Source organism: Coenobita brevimanus, chromosome 87 (genome assembly GCF_032717465.1).
Source record: "Coenobita brevimanus isolate Jiangsu-jjx chromosome 87, ASM3271746v2, whole genome shotgun sequence".
NCBI lineage: Eukaryota > Metazoa > Arthropoda > Malacostraca > Decapoda > Coenobitidae > Coenobita > Coenobita brevimanus.
The window spans coordinates 7,202,219-7,220,328 of record NC_137040.1 but is presented as its reverse complement, the minus strand read 5'-3'; the positions used below and the strand labels follow the sequence as shown (position 1 = coordinate 7,220,328).

Sequence of the window (18,110 nt, the reverse complement as noted above, 5' to 3'; positions counted from 1 at the left end):
TAACTCCTCCAGTCTGAAAAAGTCTCTCCAAAGCTGAATAAAATCGTTGGGTGGTAACAATAACAAAACAGGTCATCGGAGGGAAGTGGAGGTGACACTATACGGTATTCCTTGCTGCCCTTTAACTGGCTCCAAAAATATGGCCCATACGTTGAAGGGGGAGCGTCGACAGATTTCACACATATATTCACACTCCTATATATATTCAGGAGTCATATAAAACCACCAGCCTCTATAACTGGTGGGGCCATACATATATACACCCATGCGTCATTAATTCTGCGTGGTGTATACTTATGTCATTCGCATACTGTTATTGTCACATTTATGCATCTGGGGCGTAAACAGTAATATTTGTATATATTTGACGTTTATGGTCACAAATTTATATCATTTTCACGTATATTGCACACGCGTATATCTTGCTTCCCCTCACAACTACATGTTTTAGGCACACACACACCCTCACTCCCATGTCACACACACACAAACACACACACACACACACACACACACACACACACACACACGCAAGGCAGCACAACACACACACCCTTTCCATCATATGCTTATCATCTAAACACACACACACACACACACACACACACACTCATAAACAAACACACCGACACCAAGACACCCACGGCATAATAATGTTTCCTACACCCACACTCTGCACTCACATTAATATTCCACCCACCCCATACGCACCCACGCCCCCCTCCCTCATGCACCCATACCGACTCACTTTAAGGTAGCATCGCCTGTCAACTCTCACTTTAGACCGCTGGCTGAAGCATTTTTTGTGGTGACGGAGGGATGGAAGAGGGAGATCTGGGAGGGGAAAGGGGAGGAATGGGTGATTGAAAGGGATATGAAGGGGGAGAAAAGTGGGAAGGAGGGGAAGAATGGGTGTTAGAAAGGCATATGATGGAGGAGGAAAATGGGGAGGAGGGGAGGCAGAGGGGGAGAAAAGAAAGTAGCAATGGTGAGAAAGGGGAGTTGGAAAGGGAAAGGAGGAAGGTGAAAAGGGGAAGATGATAGCTGAAGGGGGAGAAGAAGGGAGGTGGAAAAGGAAAATTGGTGGCGGAATTGGAAATGAGAGCAAAGAGGGTAATGGATGGGGCAAAAAGAAGAAAGAAGGAAACAGGAGAGAGGAGAGGGTGACGAAAAGGAATGAGAAAGATGGAAAGAGGTGAAAGGGGAAACGAGAGTAAACCTTGGCTATGAAAGAGGAAAATGAGAAACAAGGGGAAAAGAAGGGAGTCAGAAGGGGTGAAAGAAGTGAAGAAGTGGGGAAATCACAGAGGCGAAATAGAGGCAATACCGGAGGAGGAGGGAAACAGGATCAAGGGAAAGGAAAAAAAATGAAGGGGGTGGGGGAGGCGATGCTGGAAGAAGGACATCATGAAGAGGGAAAAGGTGAAAGAGGAGGAGGAAGGAGAAAAAGAAAAATGGATAGAGAAGGACAAAGAGAAAATGATGAGGGAAAATGGACTCTCCCCCAAAAAAGAGCAAAAGATGAGGTGCATGATGTAGGAAGAGAGACGCAGATAAGAAAAACGTATATATAGAAATGGGACGGAAAAAAGAAACGAAATAAATAAAGGTGAAGCAAAGATAAATGGGAAAAAAGCAAAAAAGGAGAAGAACGGAAAATGGATGGAATAACGAAAAGGAGACTGAGAAAGAATTAGAAAAAAAAGGGAAGAGGAGAAATATAACTAGGGGAACTGAAGAATATGAGAGGGCAAGAAGGGGGAGAAAGGAAGAGTCAAAAGTCAGTGCAAGAAAAGATTGAAAATAACAACGGAAAGAGCGAGAGAGTGTATGGGGGTGAGAAGAGGAGGAAAGATAATGGAGTGGGTAGGATGACGTGAGAAGGAAGTTGTTAGAGGAAATGAGAGAGGGAAGGTTAGAGAGGGGCGGCAGGAAGGGAAGGAGGGAGTGAGACTGAGGGACGGCGGTGAGGCAGGAAGGAGTGATGGGGGAGGAAGGAGCGAATAGTGAGGGAAGGTGAGGATGTAGGAGGGAGATGAGGGAGGAAGGAGCGAAGGGTGAGGGAGGGTAAAGGAAGATGGATGAGGTGGAGGGAGGTGAAGGAGGGAGGAGGGATGGGTGAGGGAGCGTAAAGGAGGATGGATGAGGTGGAGGAAGGAGTGAGGGAGGCGAAGTAAAAGAAGGAACAAGGATGAGGAAGAAGGAGGGGGGGAAAGAAAAAAAAAGAAAAAAAAGGGAAAGTGCGGATGGAATGAGCTAAGGAGACGAAAGAAAAAAGGCAGGGACAGAGAGGAAGGAAGGAAGGTGAAAAAAGAGAGACCTTGAAGGAGGAAGGAGGCAATATGGGTAAGGTAAGGAAGGAGAGATAGTCAGAACGTGAAAAATAAGAAAAATACCAAGAGATAAATCGAAGGAAGAAAGATGACCCAAACTAGAAACATGATGAACTGAGGAAAGATAAGTAAACACACACACACACACACACACACACACACACACACACACACACACACACACACACACACACACACACACAAGAAGGAAAACTGGTGAGAGTAAAGGAAAGAGACAGACGAAGTGCAAAGGAGGAAAACAGGAAAGGAAAAGTAGCTAAAACGTGAGACGAGGAGGGAGAAAAAGTGGAGAGCAGGAGAGGAGGAATAAAGAGGAAAAATAAGGAAAGGGACGTAGAGAAGAGAACTGTTAGGAAGAGATACGAGGAGGAAGCAGGGAAGAGAGAGAGAGAGAGAGAGAGAGAGGTGGGGGCGCTCACCATCCACTCACTCGATGTAATGGTGCTCTCGGGTGTCTGCCCTTTCCTCTCCGTCCTTATTTTCTTCCATTCTCTTCTGTCTTTCCTTCCTTCATTCTTTCCTTGTCCTTCTGCCTACGGGTGACTTTACACTCCCTCTTCTGTCTTTCTTTCCTTCATTCTTTCCACTTCCCTCAGCCTGTGGGTGACTCTACACTGAGTGACAAGCCAAATGGTTTCCTGTGCACCAGGAAACCATTTACTACGCTGGGTGGTACCCATATAACCAAATTTTGGCGCCTGGTAATTATTGAGCTCCAATCGGATTGAGCCGGTGAAGGTTTATGTCCAAGGGATGGTTGGGGTTGATTGCTCATGTAATGCCACTCAGGGATGAGTGAGGCTAGTCACTCTCATCTTAAATGTCGGGACTACCTTTTGTTGTCTAATCTTACCAAGGTGAGAGAGAGAGAGAGAGAGAGAGAGAGAGAGAGAGAGAGAGAGAGAGAGAGAGAGAGAGAGAGAGAGAAGGGATGAATGAATGAATGAACACGGAAAGGAAGGAAAGAAGGAAAGCCTGGAGGAGGAGGAGGAGGAGGAGGAGGAGGAGGGAGGAGGAGGAGCAGGAGGAGAGCAGGAGGGAGGAGGAGGAGGAGGAGGAGGAGGAGGGAGGAGGAGGAGGAGAAGGAGGAGGAGGAAAGGGGGGCTATAAATACGAGGGAACAATAGGTGGGTTGGTCGAGGAGAAGGACGAGAAGCAAAAGAGCGAATAAAACTAGAATGATGATGATGATGATGATGATTATAATGATGATGATGATGATGATGATGATGATGATTATAATGATGATGATGATGATGATGATGATTATAATGATGATGATGATGATGATGATGATGATGATGATAAGAGAAGTTAATGATGATATGAAAAGGAAGACTAAGGATGATGGTAAGAAAAAAAAGGAAGATATTTTGATGTGCAGTGTTAGTAAACGAATGCGTTATAAACACACACACACGAGACAGAGAGAGAGAGAGAGAGAGAGAGAGAGAGAGAGAGAGAGAGAGAGAGAGAGAGAATAAACAAGACATAAGATACTCCTCCCCTCCACACACTTTATACATCAATCTGCATGAATGGGGACGGAATGAAGCAAGGGAAGAAAACTGATGGGGCAGAAAGGTGGTGAAGGAAGGGGAAGAAAAAGGAGAGGGAAGGGGGAGGGAAGAGATGGAGGGGGAGGGAAGAGATGGAGGGGGAGGGAAGAGGAAGGGTGGGGATCGGCGAGGAAAGGGGGAAGCGAGAGAAGGGGAGAAAAAGGAGAGGAGTGAGAGGAAAAGGGTGGCGAGTGCGAAAACGGAGAAGAAAGAGAGAAGAGTAAAATGTGGAAAAGTGGGTGAGTAAGGAGGAGGGAGGGGTGACAGAATTGGGGTAAAGAAAACAGGACAATAAGAGATGATGGAGGAAGGGAGCATGAGAGCGAGGAGTAAGAGGAGGAGCGAGAGGAAAACTGCGCGTAATATGAGGAAGAGGATAAACGCAGAAGAGGGATTTGTGAAACTGCAGGTGTAATGAAAGATGAGAAAGAGGGAAAACAAGACTACCATGAAATAAGAATGCAGAAAAAGAAGAAAAAAAAAGGAACGGAGATAAGCACTACATGAGGTGAAGGGAAGAATATGGCATGGGGAAGGAGGCAATGGGAAGAAGAGAAGTAACTGGTGAGAAGGAAGAAGCGTGAAGAGTGGAGGTAAGAAGAGTAACGTGGAGGAGGAAGGAACAGCGAGATGGACCAAACAATGATAATGTATGAAGAATGGAAAGCAAAGTGAAATAGCAAAACGGAGAGGAAGAGAAAGCGAGAACAGAGAAGGGAAGGGAAGGGAAGAAGAGAGAGAAAGATACGAGGAAGGGAAGAAATAAAAGGAAGGAAAGGGGAGGGCTAAAGTGAGAGGAGGGTTACGGAAGGAAAGAAAGGAGAGAAGAGAATGGGGAGTGAAGAATTGTGACGAAGAGGGGAGATGAGAGGAAGGGAAGAAAAGGAAGGGAAAGGAAGGATTGATGGGGAAAGGGGGTTACGAAAGAGAAGAAAGAAGTGACAAGGATGAGGAATGAAGAACAGGGAGGAAGAGGGGAGAGAGGGGAAAGGGAAGAAGGGGGAGAAGAAGGGTGGGCAAGGCAGGGAGATGAGAAAGGAAGACAAGAAAAGACGACCGAGGGAAAGGTGACCGAGGGAGGGAGGAATGGGGAGGAGGAGGAAAAGGACGAGAATGGAGGAAGAGACATTTGCTGGTGTGCGACTCTCTATAGAATACAAGTAAAGTTATGGCCCGGGTCACATCCTAGCCCCTCCACCCTATCCACCCACATCCCCTCTTCCCCCACACTCTTCCACTTCCCCCTCTTCCACTTACCCTCTCTTCACCCACACTCTTCCACCTCCCCTCTCTCCACCTACACTTTTTCACTTCTCATCCTTCACACTCTTCCACTTCCTCTCTCTTTCCCTACACTCTTCCACTTCCCCCTCTTCCACCTATACTCTTCCACTTCCCCTCCCTCCACCCACACTCCTCCACTTCCCCCTCTTTCACCCACACTCTTCCACTTCCCCCTCTTTCACCCACACTCTCCACTTTCCCCCTCTCTCTACCCACAGTCTTCCACTTCCCCTCATTCCACCCACACTCTTCCACTTCTCCCCACTTCTACCCGTCTTCCACTTCACCTTTCTCTACCCGTACTCTTCCACTTCCCTCCTCTCTCCACCCGTACTCTTCAACTTCCCCCCTCTTCACCCACACTCTCCACTTTCCCCCCTCTCTCTACCCTTACTCTTCCACTTCCCCCTCTCCGCTCACACTCTCCCTTCCCTCTCCTCTCTCTCAATCTACTGCTTGCTCCCTATCCCTTATATACCCCCCTCTCTCATGCTCTCCTACTTCCCCCATTTTCCCCACGCTCTCCCACTTCCCCCTCCCCCTCAGATCCTCCCATTCCCCCCCCCTCTTCAACACCCCCCTCTCCCCTAACCTCTCCCTCATCACCTTCTAATTCTCCTCTATTATTTCTTCTGCTTCCCTCTTTCATTCTTAATTCTTGTATATGTTTGTTGCACGTTTCTGCTCTGCTTCTCTCTCTCTCTCTCTCTCTCTCTCCACCCTTCCTCTATTTCGCCTCTTCCATCCCCTTCTCCATATTTCATCGTTTTTCCTTTAGTTATTCCCCTCTCTGCCTCTCCCCTCCTCGCATATCTCTCTTTCCCCTCACTTTCTTTCCTCCATACATCTCCCCCACACACCAAAATATTTCTCCCCTCATATTTCTCTCCCCAGTCCCCCCCCCCTTCTCTCTCTCTCTCTCTCTCTCTCCCCTCCCCACGCCTGCCTTCCCTCCAATAAATACATCCAACCTCTCCTCTTATCTCATCTCCCCTCCCCTCCTCTCCCCCCCTCACTTCCCTCTCTTCCCGTCCCTCCCTCCCTTCCTTCCTTCTGTCCTTCCTCACCTCCGCCCTTTTATCCTTCCTTCCTTCTGTCCTTCCTCACCTCCGCCCTTTTATCCTTCCTTTCTTCTGTCCTTCCTCACCTCCGCCCTTTTATCCTTCCTTCCTTCTGTCCTTCCTCACCTCCGCCCTTTTATCCTTCCTTCCTTCTGTCCTTCCTCACCTCCGCCCTTTTATCCTTCCTTCCTTCTGTCCTTCCTCACCTCCGCCCTTTTATCCTTTCTTCTTTCCTTCACTTCTGTTCACCCTTTTCACAATTCTTTTCTTCTCCTCTCTCCTCTGTCTGTGTTTCCTTTCCTCTTCCTCTGATTTTCTACTTCTTATCTCTTTCTCCATAAATTTTCAAGTACTTTTATTCTTCCTCTTCCCCCACTCCTCCACATGCCTCTTTATTTACCTACCACATAATAATTTCTTTACTGCATTCCCACTTCCCTTCTCTTTCCCTACCCTCTTTCTACTTCTCCCTTCCCTTCATGCGCATATCAGACGTATGGAAGTCGGCCGCTACAATACACATATACATAAATACATTCATACATGCATGGCCACATCCCTCTTCCTTACCCCCTCCAACTTTCCTCCCTCCTCCTCTTGCCCTTGAACTTTCTCCCTCCTATATCTTTCCTCCTTTTCCCCTCTCCAGCCCCATCACCTAAGTAAGTGAAGGAAGAATTTCAAGTAAGGGAATGAATAAATGATGACACAATAAGGGAAATGAAATTAAGACAACAGTATGAACAATATCAAGAATATGTGTCAGAACATCCACGGTAAACAACGGAGACTGGAAATGGTGAAACAGTAAATATAAGAATGGATTCACTTTTGACACACACACACACACACACACACACACACACACACACACACACGCCTATTTTTCATTTCCAACCCCATATTAATTTTCAGGTTTGCATTATAAACCACCCGACCTCATTAAATATGATTCTCCACTACCTTTCCTTTACCTCAAACCACAAACTCCCTTCCCAGTAACTATTACCTCTCACAAACCATTCTCTCTTTTCACAACTATTATCATCTCCACTATTTACAGCTAGTACTCACAAGTTCATCACTCATCACATCAATCATCACCTCCTACCATCATCATCATCATCATCATCATCTTCATCATCCAGACCCCTTTTCCCGACAGAGGAAGAGGTGAGGCAGGGTCCAGAGCGCCCCATAATTCCTTATAGTGAGGGAGTAACTACTTAGCCAACAACGTACAGTACAGCACATAAAACATACGACCTGAAATGCATAAACAGCAGCACGTCCATTATCGGTAAAGTGAGTCGATATATCATAACATCCACACTCCAGGACTCACTCTAAGCTGAATAAAATCGTCTGGTATTAGGCAAATTATACCGTACTAGGAGAATTAACGCAACGATAATGGGTTACGTGAGACTGTATTAACGCTCCCAGGCTCCTGCAACCAACTCACAGCTGAATAAAATCGTCTGGCGTTACCTGGAACAGAATATCAGGACTGTCCCGATCAAGCCAGAGGTAAATTGTCATGAAATAACGTTAAACTTTTCGGTAAACGTTTCCCGTCTAGTGATGCAAACGTTGGATTATTCACTAACACTTCTAAAACAGTCGCCAAAAATCCATGGGGACAATGATCTTTTCAGCACATGGCACTTTTGGTTTTCTTTTAACTCTTTCATTACGGTTATACAAGCGTTCCTCAAACCCCTCCCCATCCCCCAAAAGGAGAATGGTGGACTGAACGAAAATGTCAACTTCAGCCTGCAGTCCACCGAGTTCACGTCCAGATGTGCCTGGGACCACAAGAACGAGAACAACAACAACAATTACTACTACTACTACTACTACTACTATGGTGTTTGAGAGGAATGAAGTCACAGAGTGTGCAGTGAGGTTGGATGCTGAGGATATGGAGAAAGTGAGTGCATTCAAGTACTTGGGTAGTGTGATGAGTAAGGATGGAACTTTAGGGGCTGAAGTGCGTGAAAGGGTACAGCAGGGAAGGAAGGTTGTTGGTACACTGAAAGCAGTGATGAGAAATAGGGAGGTGAGTATGGAAGTTAAGAAGTCACTGCATGATAGTATTGTGATCCTTACCCTGACGTATGGAAGCGAGGCATGGACCTTGCAAGAGGGGAACAAGTCAAGAGTGAGAGCAGTGGAAATGAGTTACTTGAGAGGAGCATGTGGAATGACGTGGAGGGACAGGTTGACGAATGAAGAAGTGAAGGAACGCTGTGGGGTTGATGTGGATGTGGTTGAGAAGATTAGGAGAAATACAGTGAGGTGGTTTGGACATGTGAAGAGAATGGAGAATGAAAGACTGACTAAGAGGGTGTATGTAGGTGAGGTGGAGGGAGGGAGAGGGAGACGTAGACCGAGGATGAGGTGGAGGGATGGAGTTGAGAGGTATATGAGGGGGGGGGGGTGAGTTGGGGAGGGGTAGTCAAATGGTGGGTGACAGAGCGACTTGGAGGCGTTTTGTCTGCGGCCACCCTTTGCGGGATTAGGGCGTCGGGCTATAGATAGATAGATAGATAGACCACTACTACTGCTACTACTACTATGACATCTTGTTTTTACTTAATTCTTGCTACCATCAGACGATTTTATTCAGCTCGGGATAGACTTTTTCGAACTGGAGGGGTTCGATCTAGCCTTCATTAACTCCTTCACTACCGGGGCGTTCTCTTAAGCTGAAGAAAATCGTCTGGTACAGCAAGAATAAAATAAAACGGTACGTCCTCGGGCTGAAGAGCTGGTGACTGCCTCTCACCCCTTCAATTCGGTGACGTTTATTTTAATGTTGCTAGTAAAAAAAGATTTCATTCAGCTAAGGAGAGATTTTTCCAAAGTGGGGGGTACATATACTGTACACATTCACATATTCCTTCACTGTCAAATGTCTCCCCTATGCTGAAAACTAAATGAATGGATGGGTGGATGAATGGATGAATAAATGAATGAATGAATGAATAAATAAATAAATAAATAAATAAGGTAAAATTAAAATAAAAGAATCGTCTGCTGAGAACATGAATGAATCAATAATATGTCATCGGACTGAAATGTTTAAACGCTTCACTACAAAAGGTTGCCCTCCTTATTATTATTGTCGTTGTTGTTATCCAAGGCTTATGTGAACGTGAACTTGTTGGACTTGCAAGCTGAATCTGCCACTTTCTTGCAGTTCACTTATCTCCTGTTGGGATAAAGGGAGGGAGTTAAGGGACATCTGTATAACCAGGAAGTGGAGCCGTCTGGTTATACCCGTGTCACCGCATGAAGGCGTCCCTCTTTAGCACCAGGTCTCCCCTAAAACTAAATAAAATGTGGCAGTTGCAAGAATATAATCACGACAATAAATGATGGGGTTAATAATTGCTTGGTCAGTAATTCATCCTCAGTTTTTCACTCATGTAAGTTCACGTTTGAATGGTATACAATTTAATTTCTCATATCGCTCTCGAAGTGGCCCGACGAATTCAGAATTACTTTGCACTTTAATGAGCTTCATACATTAATTTCTTACCGATTCCATGTATATGCATGAAACAAAAACATCACAATCACATTTTCTGTACCTTCCCTCATGTATCTTAACACATCAGAATATGCTTTTCTGCTCATAATTCAATTTTTCAGAGCAGTTAACTACAAATGTAAATACTAGGATTGTTATATATATATTTTACACAGTTGTGGTTGGGTTGACTGGTGGGCTGGAGGAAGTAGCGAGTAACGTGGAAATACACCCTATCCAGTTACCCAAGTTAAGCAATGTCCTGTCTTGCCCACCATCATAGTAATGTCCGATCCAATCACCCAATTTTAGCAATATCCAATCCAATCACTGAATTTTAACAATATCCAATCCAATCACCCAGCTTCAGTAAAGTCCTATCCAGCCATCCAGTTTTAGTAATGTCTTATCCAGCCACCCAATTTTAGTAATGTCCTATCCAGCCATCCAATTTTAGTAATGTCCTATCCAGCCACCCAATTTTAGTAATGTCCAATCCAGCCACCCCATTTTAGTAACGTCCTTACCAGGCACCCAATTTTAGTAATATCCTATCCAGCCACCCAATTTTTGTAATGTCCTATCCAGCCACCCAATTTTTGTAATGTCCTATCCAACCACTTAATATTAGTAAAGTCCTATCCAGCCACCCAATATTAGCAATGTCCTATTCAGTCACCCAATTTGAGTCTGTTTTAGCCAGCAACGCAATTCTGATGTCCAAGCTAGCCACGCTTTTTCTGTCATATCCCAACTATGCCACTATATTCCAACCATGTACTAACCAGTCGGCCAATCACAAGCAAGCTCACAAGAACCTTCAAGCCCACCCCTACTCAAACTCACAACCATTACAGTACTTCTATTTCCAGTCTAATCAAGTGGTTAAAGACGTAGTATGCTATGTGAAAGGACGCCAGATCATTGCCAGGGTGCAGCAGAGAACAGACTGATTATTTGCATTTTGTTACACTAGACTTCCACAAGACCAACCAACAATTCATAAAAACACCTCCGCTAAAACCACTACATTAATACAGAATGAGACAGTTCTAGCATGTATTCATTTCGGACGGTGGCACTAGCGCAAAGATGGTGACAAGTGAAAGGACATGATGCATTGGAGGACCGCTTGACCTCTGAGAAGCGTCCTTTATGTTTTTGCTGGAAAAAATGTAAACACTAACCTTCGACCTCGACAGTGACGGGTTGACTGGCAGACTCCCTGGGCTGTCCCTTGATGATGGAGGAGGCGATGCAGTGGTAGATGCCCTGGTGTTCGTAGCCAATGTGCTCCAGTAGAAGGGATGCGTTCTGCCCACGTACTAAACGCTCATCAGTGTCCGTCACAGTCTGGTGGGGTGGACACGGGTTAGATAATATGATAAATAGCCCCGTAAACACACAGCTCCGTAAATACCAGTAGGTCTGTTGTTTGCTATCCTTTGTCTTTCTTTGGCGCGCGCGCGCGAGAGAGAGAGACAGAGAGAGAGAGAGAGAGAGAGAGAGAGAGAATCAAAAGGGAATGGCAGAGGGGGAGAGGGAGGAAATGAAAACAAGAAATAGAGGTAAAGGATTGTGGATATGTGATTTTCTGCCATATAAATGAATGACAACGAAACGCCAATACCGCCAACATGGACGTGGGCTGACCTGGACCCATGTGTACTGAGGTGGCGGGTTTCCTTCGGCGTGGCACTGCAGGAGGGTGTGGTTGTGCAGGGCGGCCGTCACTGTCGATGCGGGCGTCACCGTCACTACCTTAGGCGGGTCTGTGGGGGGAGAGAGACAGATTAGAGATCGGGGGTATGTGAGGGAAGGGAGGAAAGATGGGGTTGAGATGGGGGTGGTGGAATGAGGAGAGGAAAAGGAGGGTAGGAGGTGAGGGGAAGAGGGTGAGTGGGGGCGTCGTGGAAGACATGAGGTAGAAAAATGAAAGAGAGGGTCAATGATGGAAGAAGGGGGGAAACGGAGAGAGAAGCTTGGAGGGGGAATAAGAAGAACGGGGGGATAAGGAAAGACGACGGGAAGGAAAAAAAGTAAATGGAACAGGGAGGGAAAAAGGAAAAGAGGCGAGGCAATGGGGGGTGAGGTGAGAGAAAAGCAGTCAAGGAAAACAGGGGAAGGGGCGAGCTGTGATTGGCAAGGCAGACATGGATAGAGAGGGGAGATTGACTGACGGCCTGAGCAGCGTTGGGGGAAGGGAAGCGGGACTGGAGATAGGTGGAGACTGACGAGCTGAGCAATGTTGGGGAGAGGGAACAGGGAGGGGAAATGGATGGACAGCGATGGGGAGGGCGGGTTGGGTGAAGAGGAATGGGAAAGGGGGCTGGGATGGTTCATTACACTATAAGATTTTGGCAGCGAAAAAAAAAAAAAAATGGGGGGAGGGGGCAGGCTGAGAGAAGTAAAATGGAGCAGAGAGAGGCTGGCTTGAGTGGGGTAAAGGGAGGGGGAAGAGCAGTTAGAGGCTGGGGACAGTGAAAATGAGGAAGGGACTGTTCACAAATAAAGATGGTATAAAAAGAGAAGGGGGGGTGAGGTTCAGGGACGGAAGGGAATAACTGGACAACATATGAGGGGAGGGAAGGGCTGGGGAGCGGGGGGAGATGGATGGGTGTGAATTGGGGAAAGAGAGGACTATGAGGGAATGGAATGAATAAGAGTGGAAGGCAGCGCAGAACCAGAGGAGTGGCGGGGGAGAGGAGGAGTTGGTTATGGTGAAAGAAGGAAGAAGGGCTGTATGGGACTTGTCAAGCTCAACTGGATGGGATGGGATGGGAAGGGAAGGAAGGAAAGGACAATAAACAAAAGGGAAGGGATAGGAAGAGATGGCTGAGGAAATGAAGGGAAGGCAAGACAAGGGAACTGACAGGAGAGGAAGAGACGAGGGAAACGGGAAGGAGAGACTGGACTGGGGGGGGGGGAGAATAAGGGGCGGTGAGGGGTCGGAAAGAGTGAGGGGACGGTGGGGCGTGGCTTTTTAAAATTTATATTTATTTTCAACATTCCCCTTTCAAAAGAGAAGTGGGGTGAGAGTATTCTGTTGTTCTCTGTGTTATTCAGCTGCTCGGCTGTCAGACCGCATATTTGTTCTTGGGGTTAGCTGTTACTCAAACACAAAAACTGAGGACATGTAAATGGTTTCTCTTACAATATAACGAATACACTGGGTTATTAACTTTATGTAATTACAAATGGTAGTATTGATGAACGCTGCAGATGCTAATTACAGTACATCATCATCATCACCATCCCAACTATGAGATGGGATGAGGCATGATCCAAAAACAAAACATAAAAATGGAATTATGAAGCAGCGTCTCCAAAGTGAGTCACAAAATCATTCATACATCATCCTACTCTTTGAAATCTTGACTTCACCTTACATGCAAAAACCATGAGCATATATTTTTCTCCAATTAAGAGGGGCTTCGCATACGACTATGGGAGAATCATTTCGGCAACTACCAAAAAAGGGGTGTAAGCTTTGGCATGTGCATGTAAGTAAATAATTCCATCCAACCATTTTTGCCACTTGCCAGTTTCTTTTACTTCCTCAACTTCCATTACCTCCCCTTCTGACACAGTTGCTCACCACCTATATCTGGTTTCCTCTTGGACAATCACATCTTCTTCCACCTTCAACTCCAGTTCAATATAGTGGTGCTCCTTTTCATCTTCTCTATATGACCATACCATCTATGAAAACACCCTTCTACCCTTTTATCAACACACTTCCTTACTCCATATCTACCACGAATCTCCCATCCAATCTGCGCAACCTACACACATATTCCTTGAAAGTCCCATTTCATCCGCTCTCACTCCTGACCTTCCAAACTCATGCCACAATAGCTTAACAATCCATCGTGCCATCCTCTAGCAGTGTTCGAACTTAGTCTTCCGTTTTGTACCAAGGACATCACAGTACAGGCCAATTTTCATTCCATCGTTACTCTACTTCCTTCCTTTACACATTTACATCTCTTTTCTATCGCTGCAGTAAATTACACACACTCTCCCACAGATTCAGATCTCTTTCCTTTGACCGGGACACTTACTCTCTCCTTTGACTCTTATTTATAGTTCAGGCTATGCAGATTACCTACATCGACTATGACTTTTACCTATACTGACTAAACTTTGAACCACTTTGTAAAGATCCTGCTCCCAATTAGGAGGTAGTACAGAATAATCACCATACATCAAATCTGAAATACTCCTAACGACAATCAGCTTCACTTTCGTTTGTGCAACTCCAATAAACTCTCACTGAACATCATCCAGATATGTAATGTAGGATATACTGAACAATCATGGGAAGATCACACACCATTCTCTCACTCCAACACTAATACTGAACTCTTACATAAAAACCTTATGGCATTCAACAGCTTCCCATCCACGTAACGCCTTCCATCACCCCGCCCTATTCCCTTTGTTACACACTTTTTCCAGATCCATAAATGGAAGGACTATCAAAGGCTTTACGTATGAATGGTGTGGATGGAAAACTGCTGAATACTGAAGAGCTTTCTGTGAATTTAATGCATCATATGTAGGAGTACATGGATGTACAGTCAGTGAAAGGTTCAATATCAGTGCTGAGGTGCGACAAGAACGTGATATGTCATTAAGCCTGTTCTACTAATTATATGGACAGGGTACTGAGAGAAAGGCTAAATCTCGAGTTGTGGAAAAATGGGTGTAGCTGGTTATGAGTGGATTTTGTAACACCTGACAAATTTTGAAGATGATGCTGTAGGGGTAGTAGTGATGGGTGTAACTCAAGGTTCATGCGAAAATGTGAACCCGGTGGAATGAAAGCAAAGTCTCCCTCTCCAGTCCATCATTCTACTTTTGAGGGGATAGGGAAGTAGCTGAGGGATGTCTGTATAACCACGCAGTTGATTCGCCCAGATATATCAGTGTTACCACATGACGGCATCCCTCTCCAGCACCAGATGATACTGTGTTGCTTGCTAATAGTGAATAGGACCTTTGCAGACTTGATGGTCAGAATATTGTTACTGTTACTCCTATTGCCGCCAGTACCACACTATACATACGTACAAGCGTACTATACTTTTTTCATCTTTGCTTGGTCCTGATTTTCGTCCGTTTGCAGCTAATTTCGTGCAATTCGGTGGCATAGTAAGAAAATGCTACACCTCTCCAAACTTTCTGCAGCATTCCTTCGTGACTAGCACCTTATTCTTGTTAATCTCTTGTTACAACTCAGAATTCAAGCTGAAGAGACGGCAATTTTAGGCCACACTAAAGTGAAACGAGTATACTACTTCCATCTGTAATAGTTATGGATTGTATTCCGGCAGACTGGAGATTTTGTAAAGCCATTTCGTCAGCGATATATTTTGACTGATATTCCTTAATATCCTCTTTCATGTTACTGCTGCGAACCGTGCCGATACTGAGAACATATAAATAACATGCAGGAAGATATTAAGACAAAAATATGCAAGATAAATGGCTAAGGAAGAAGTGCTACGAAGCCTCTCATAGTAATTGCAGTGAGCATAACTATCCCGGCTTTACTTTTCTCCTTAACTTGGTGCTGATTTTCGTCTTTTTGCAGGTTATTTCACGCAGATCGATGGCAGAAAAATATGCTACGGCTCTGCACCCTTTTCACAGTACTGCTTCGAGTGCGACATCCTAGTCTAGTGTTAATATATTGCTAAGACTCAGTGTTCACGATGGAGAGGTGGGGATTTTAGGCTATGTGCAAGTGAATAGAGCAGAGACTTATACTTCACAAGAAACATTTAGGATGAGCGTGAACAGAGAACAGACTTACATTTGCCAAGGTGATTTTAGGCTAAATGCAAGTGAATACAGCAGAGACTTATACCCGAAAGGGCAATTTTAGGCTAAGTGCATACGAAGAGAGTGCGAACTTACACTTGACATCAATAGGGACAGAGATGGGTTCTGATCCTCCCACGGGGTTCCTGGCCTCACAGGAGTACGTGCCAGAGATCTTACGCTCCACTGGGCTGAACGTCAACTCGGGCTGGAAGCTGAACACGTCGTGGCTCCCCTTCAACTGTTCGAAAAGAATTACGAGAAAAAAAACATAACTCAGGTGAAGTTGGAAAAGATACATATTAAGTGAAACATACCTAACTTTCAATTACTTAGAAGATAACATGCAAATTAAATCAAACAAACTCTTCAGGAAAATATAAATAAAACAAAACATAAATAAACTTCAAATGCGAAGGAAGAGAAACATTAACCTCTTCGCTGCCATGGGAGCAATTCCATATTTTGTCCAGGTTATATCCTCTGACGGCATTTTTAGCAACCCAAAGGCGAATTGAGACAGTTTTCAATCCTATGACAACTTAAATTCTCGAGCTGAACAAATCGTCCCGTGGTAGCTTGAATGAAATAACTTAAGGCGTCCATAGCAGGAAGATTTTAAACACACACACACACACACACACACACACACACACACACACACACACACACACACACACACACACACATACGTAGGTTTGTGAACAGCTTACACATTACGATGCGTAGTAGCTTTCATTTACCACAAAAAGATATGCCGTGTTAATGTTTGTTCATATAAATTAATCTCTCGTTAAAAGTCAGAGAGGTATTCCAAAATATTATGACTACATAAATTCTATAAAACTGACGCTGTAATTTGGGAGTAACTGGTAAATCAGCTTTATAAGTATCAATGGTACTTTAACACGCAATCTTGCAGTGATTTTATGTGGACTTTTAACTCCTTTCAGCCTAATGACGTATTTTGATATTTCATTCTTACTATTATCATGTGATTTTATTCATTTAAGGGCAGACCTGGAGAAATGAGGGCCTATATCAAACTCCTCCACTTCGAAGTATCTCCAAATGAAAATAAAACCTGGAGGTAGTAATGGCAGAATATAAAATGTCATTAGAGTGAACTAGTTAAGAGCAATAAAAAACAAATAAAAATAAATGAATAAACTAGAGAGCACTTATGGAGCGCATACCCCCACTAATGCCACTGCCATTAAAAAGGATCCGGATCCGCCCCCACATTTAACCAATTCTTTCTTGGTCCATGGCCACAAAATTTCATTGGAATTCATTGAGAGCTTTTGGTGATATTGTGCAGGATAATCCTGATCTGGATCTTGGTCCGCCCTCAAATTTAATATCTTCTTCCTTGACCCATGGCCCACCCATCCACAAAATTTCATCAAAGTTGCTAACAGACAGACAGACAGACAGACAGACAGACTGACAGACAGACAAACAAACAAACAAACAAACAAACCAACGCCGGCAAAAGCATAACCTCCCTGGCGGAGGTAATAAGTAAGTCAAAACAGATGACATATAATGATATCTGGCATTTGATGTTTATGCCCCTGGTCACACCCACCTTCCACACGACGTTGGCAGAAGGGTTGGCATCAACAAGACAGCGAAGCACCAGGTTATCCACACCCTCCTCTAGGTCCTCACTTGGGGCACCTTCCAGGGTCACTGTCGGGGCGTCTGTGAAGTGAAGGGCTATTATGTAAACAGACTAAGGCACGACTGGGTTCGCCGTTTGAGTGGTTGTGTCAGCTTTAGGCACGAGTGGCTGCTACATCCTAATGCCACACAACCCCTTCCCCCACCTCCCACCCCAACTCTCTCACCAACCTTCTCTCAACAAACTCCCCCAAGCTAACCATCACACTGCCCCATTCTCGTGACGCAACGTCTCAGATACTCACACTGCACATCAAGTACAGCCTGTACGGCCTTGCTGGCGGAGGCGGTGCGGTATGCCTGGTGGTAGGCCAAACAGCGGAGGGGGGCACCGTGCTGGGCCTTGGTGAAGCTGTGACTCAACACGCTGTACGCCACCCATGTCTTGGGGTTCTCGATCTCAGTCGAGTTGGTCTGGTCGTAAGAGGAGGCTGGAATTTCTTCGTCACCTGAGGAGGGTAGAAGGAGTAATTCACGGACATGTGGGAGTTATAATTATGGGGAGCAACGGTAACACAAAGGTATGTATGGCTACCAGAAAAATTCATATCGCAAATTTAAGGGTAATAAAAATGTTAAAATTAGCCAATGAAAAGTCATCAGCCAAAGAATTTCTGCCACTTTGTTCTGGCTAACACAAGCCAATTTATTCAGTTTAGTGTACTAGATACCACTTAGGCTAAGGAGTTAGAAGATCTGAGGAACACCTTACAAGTTCCAGATATCATATCCTGGGAAAAAATAAAATTCTTGGCATTTTATCTATCTATCTATCTATATAAATAAGAACATTCTGGAG

The 18,110-nt window shown here is 45.0% G+C and overlaps 1 protein-coding gene across 1 annotated transcript in view; it reads right to left on the bottom strand.

The window, feature by feature from the left end:
* The window catches only part of LOC145410971 (irregular chiasm C-roughest protein), a 237,583-nt gene that overhangs the window by 70,717 nt on the left and 148,756 nt on the right, over window positions 1-18,110 (bottom strand). Inside the window, exons 7-11 of the mRNA XM_080281026.1 lie at window positions 17,557-17,760; window positions 17,217-17,332; window positions 15,722-15,866; window positions 11,450-11,568; window positions 10,984-11,149 (exon numbers count right to left, since the gene is read on the bottom strand). Of these exons, the coding sequence (XP_080137152.1) occupies window positions 10,984-11,149; window positions 11,450-11,568; window positions 15,722-15,866; window positions 17,217-17,332; window positions 17,557-17,760 (750 nt within the window). The remainder of the gene's footprint in view (window positions 1-10,983; window positions 11,150-11,449; window positions 11,569-15,721; window positions 15,867-17,216; window positions 17,333-17,556; window positions 17,761-18,110) is intronic.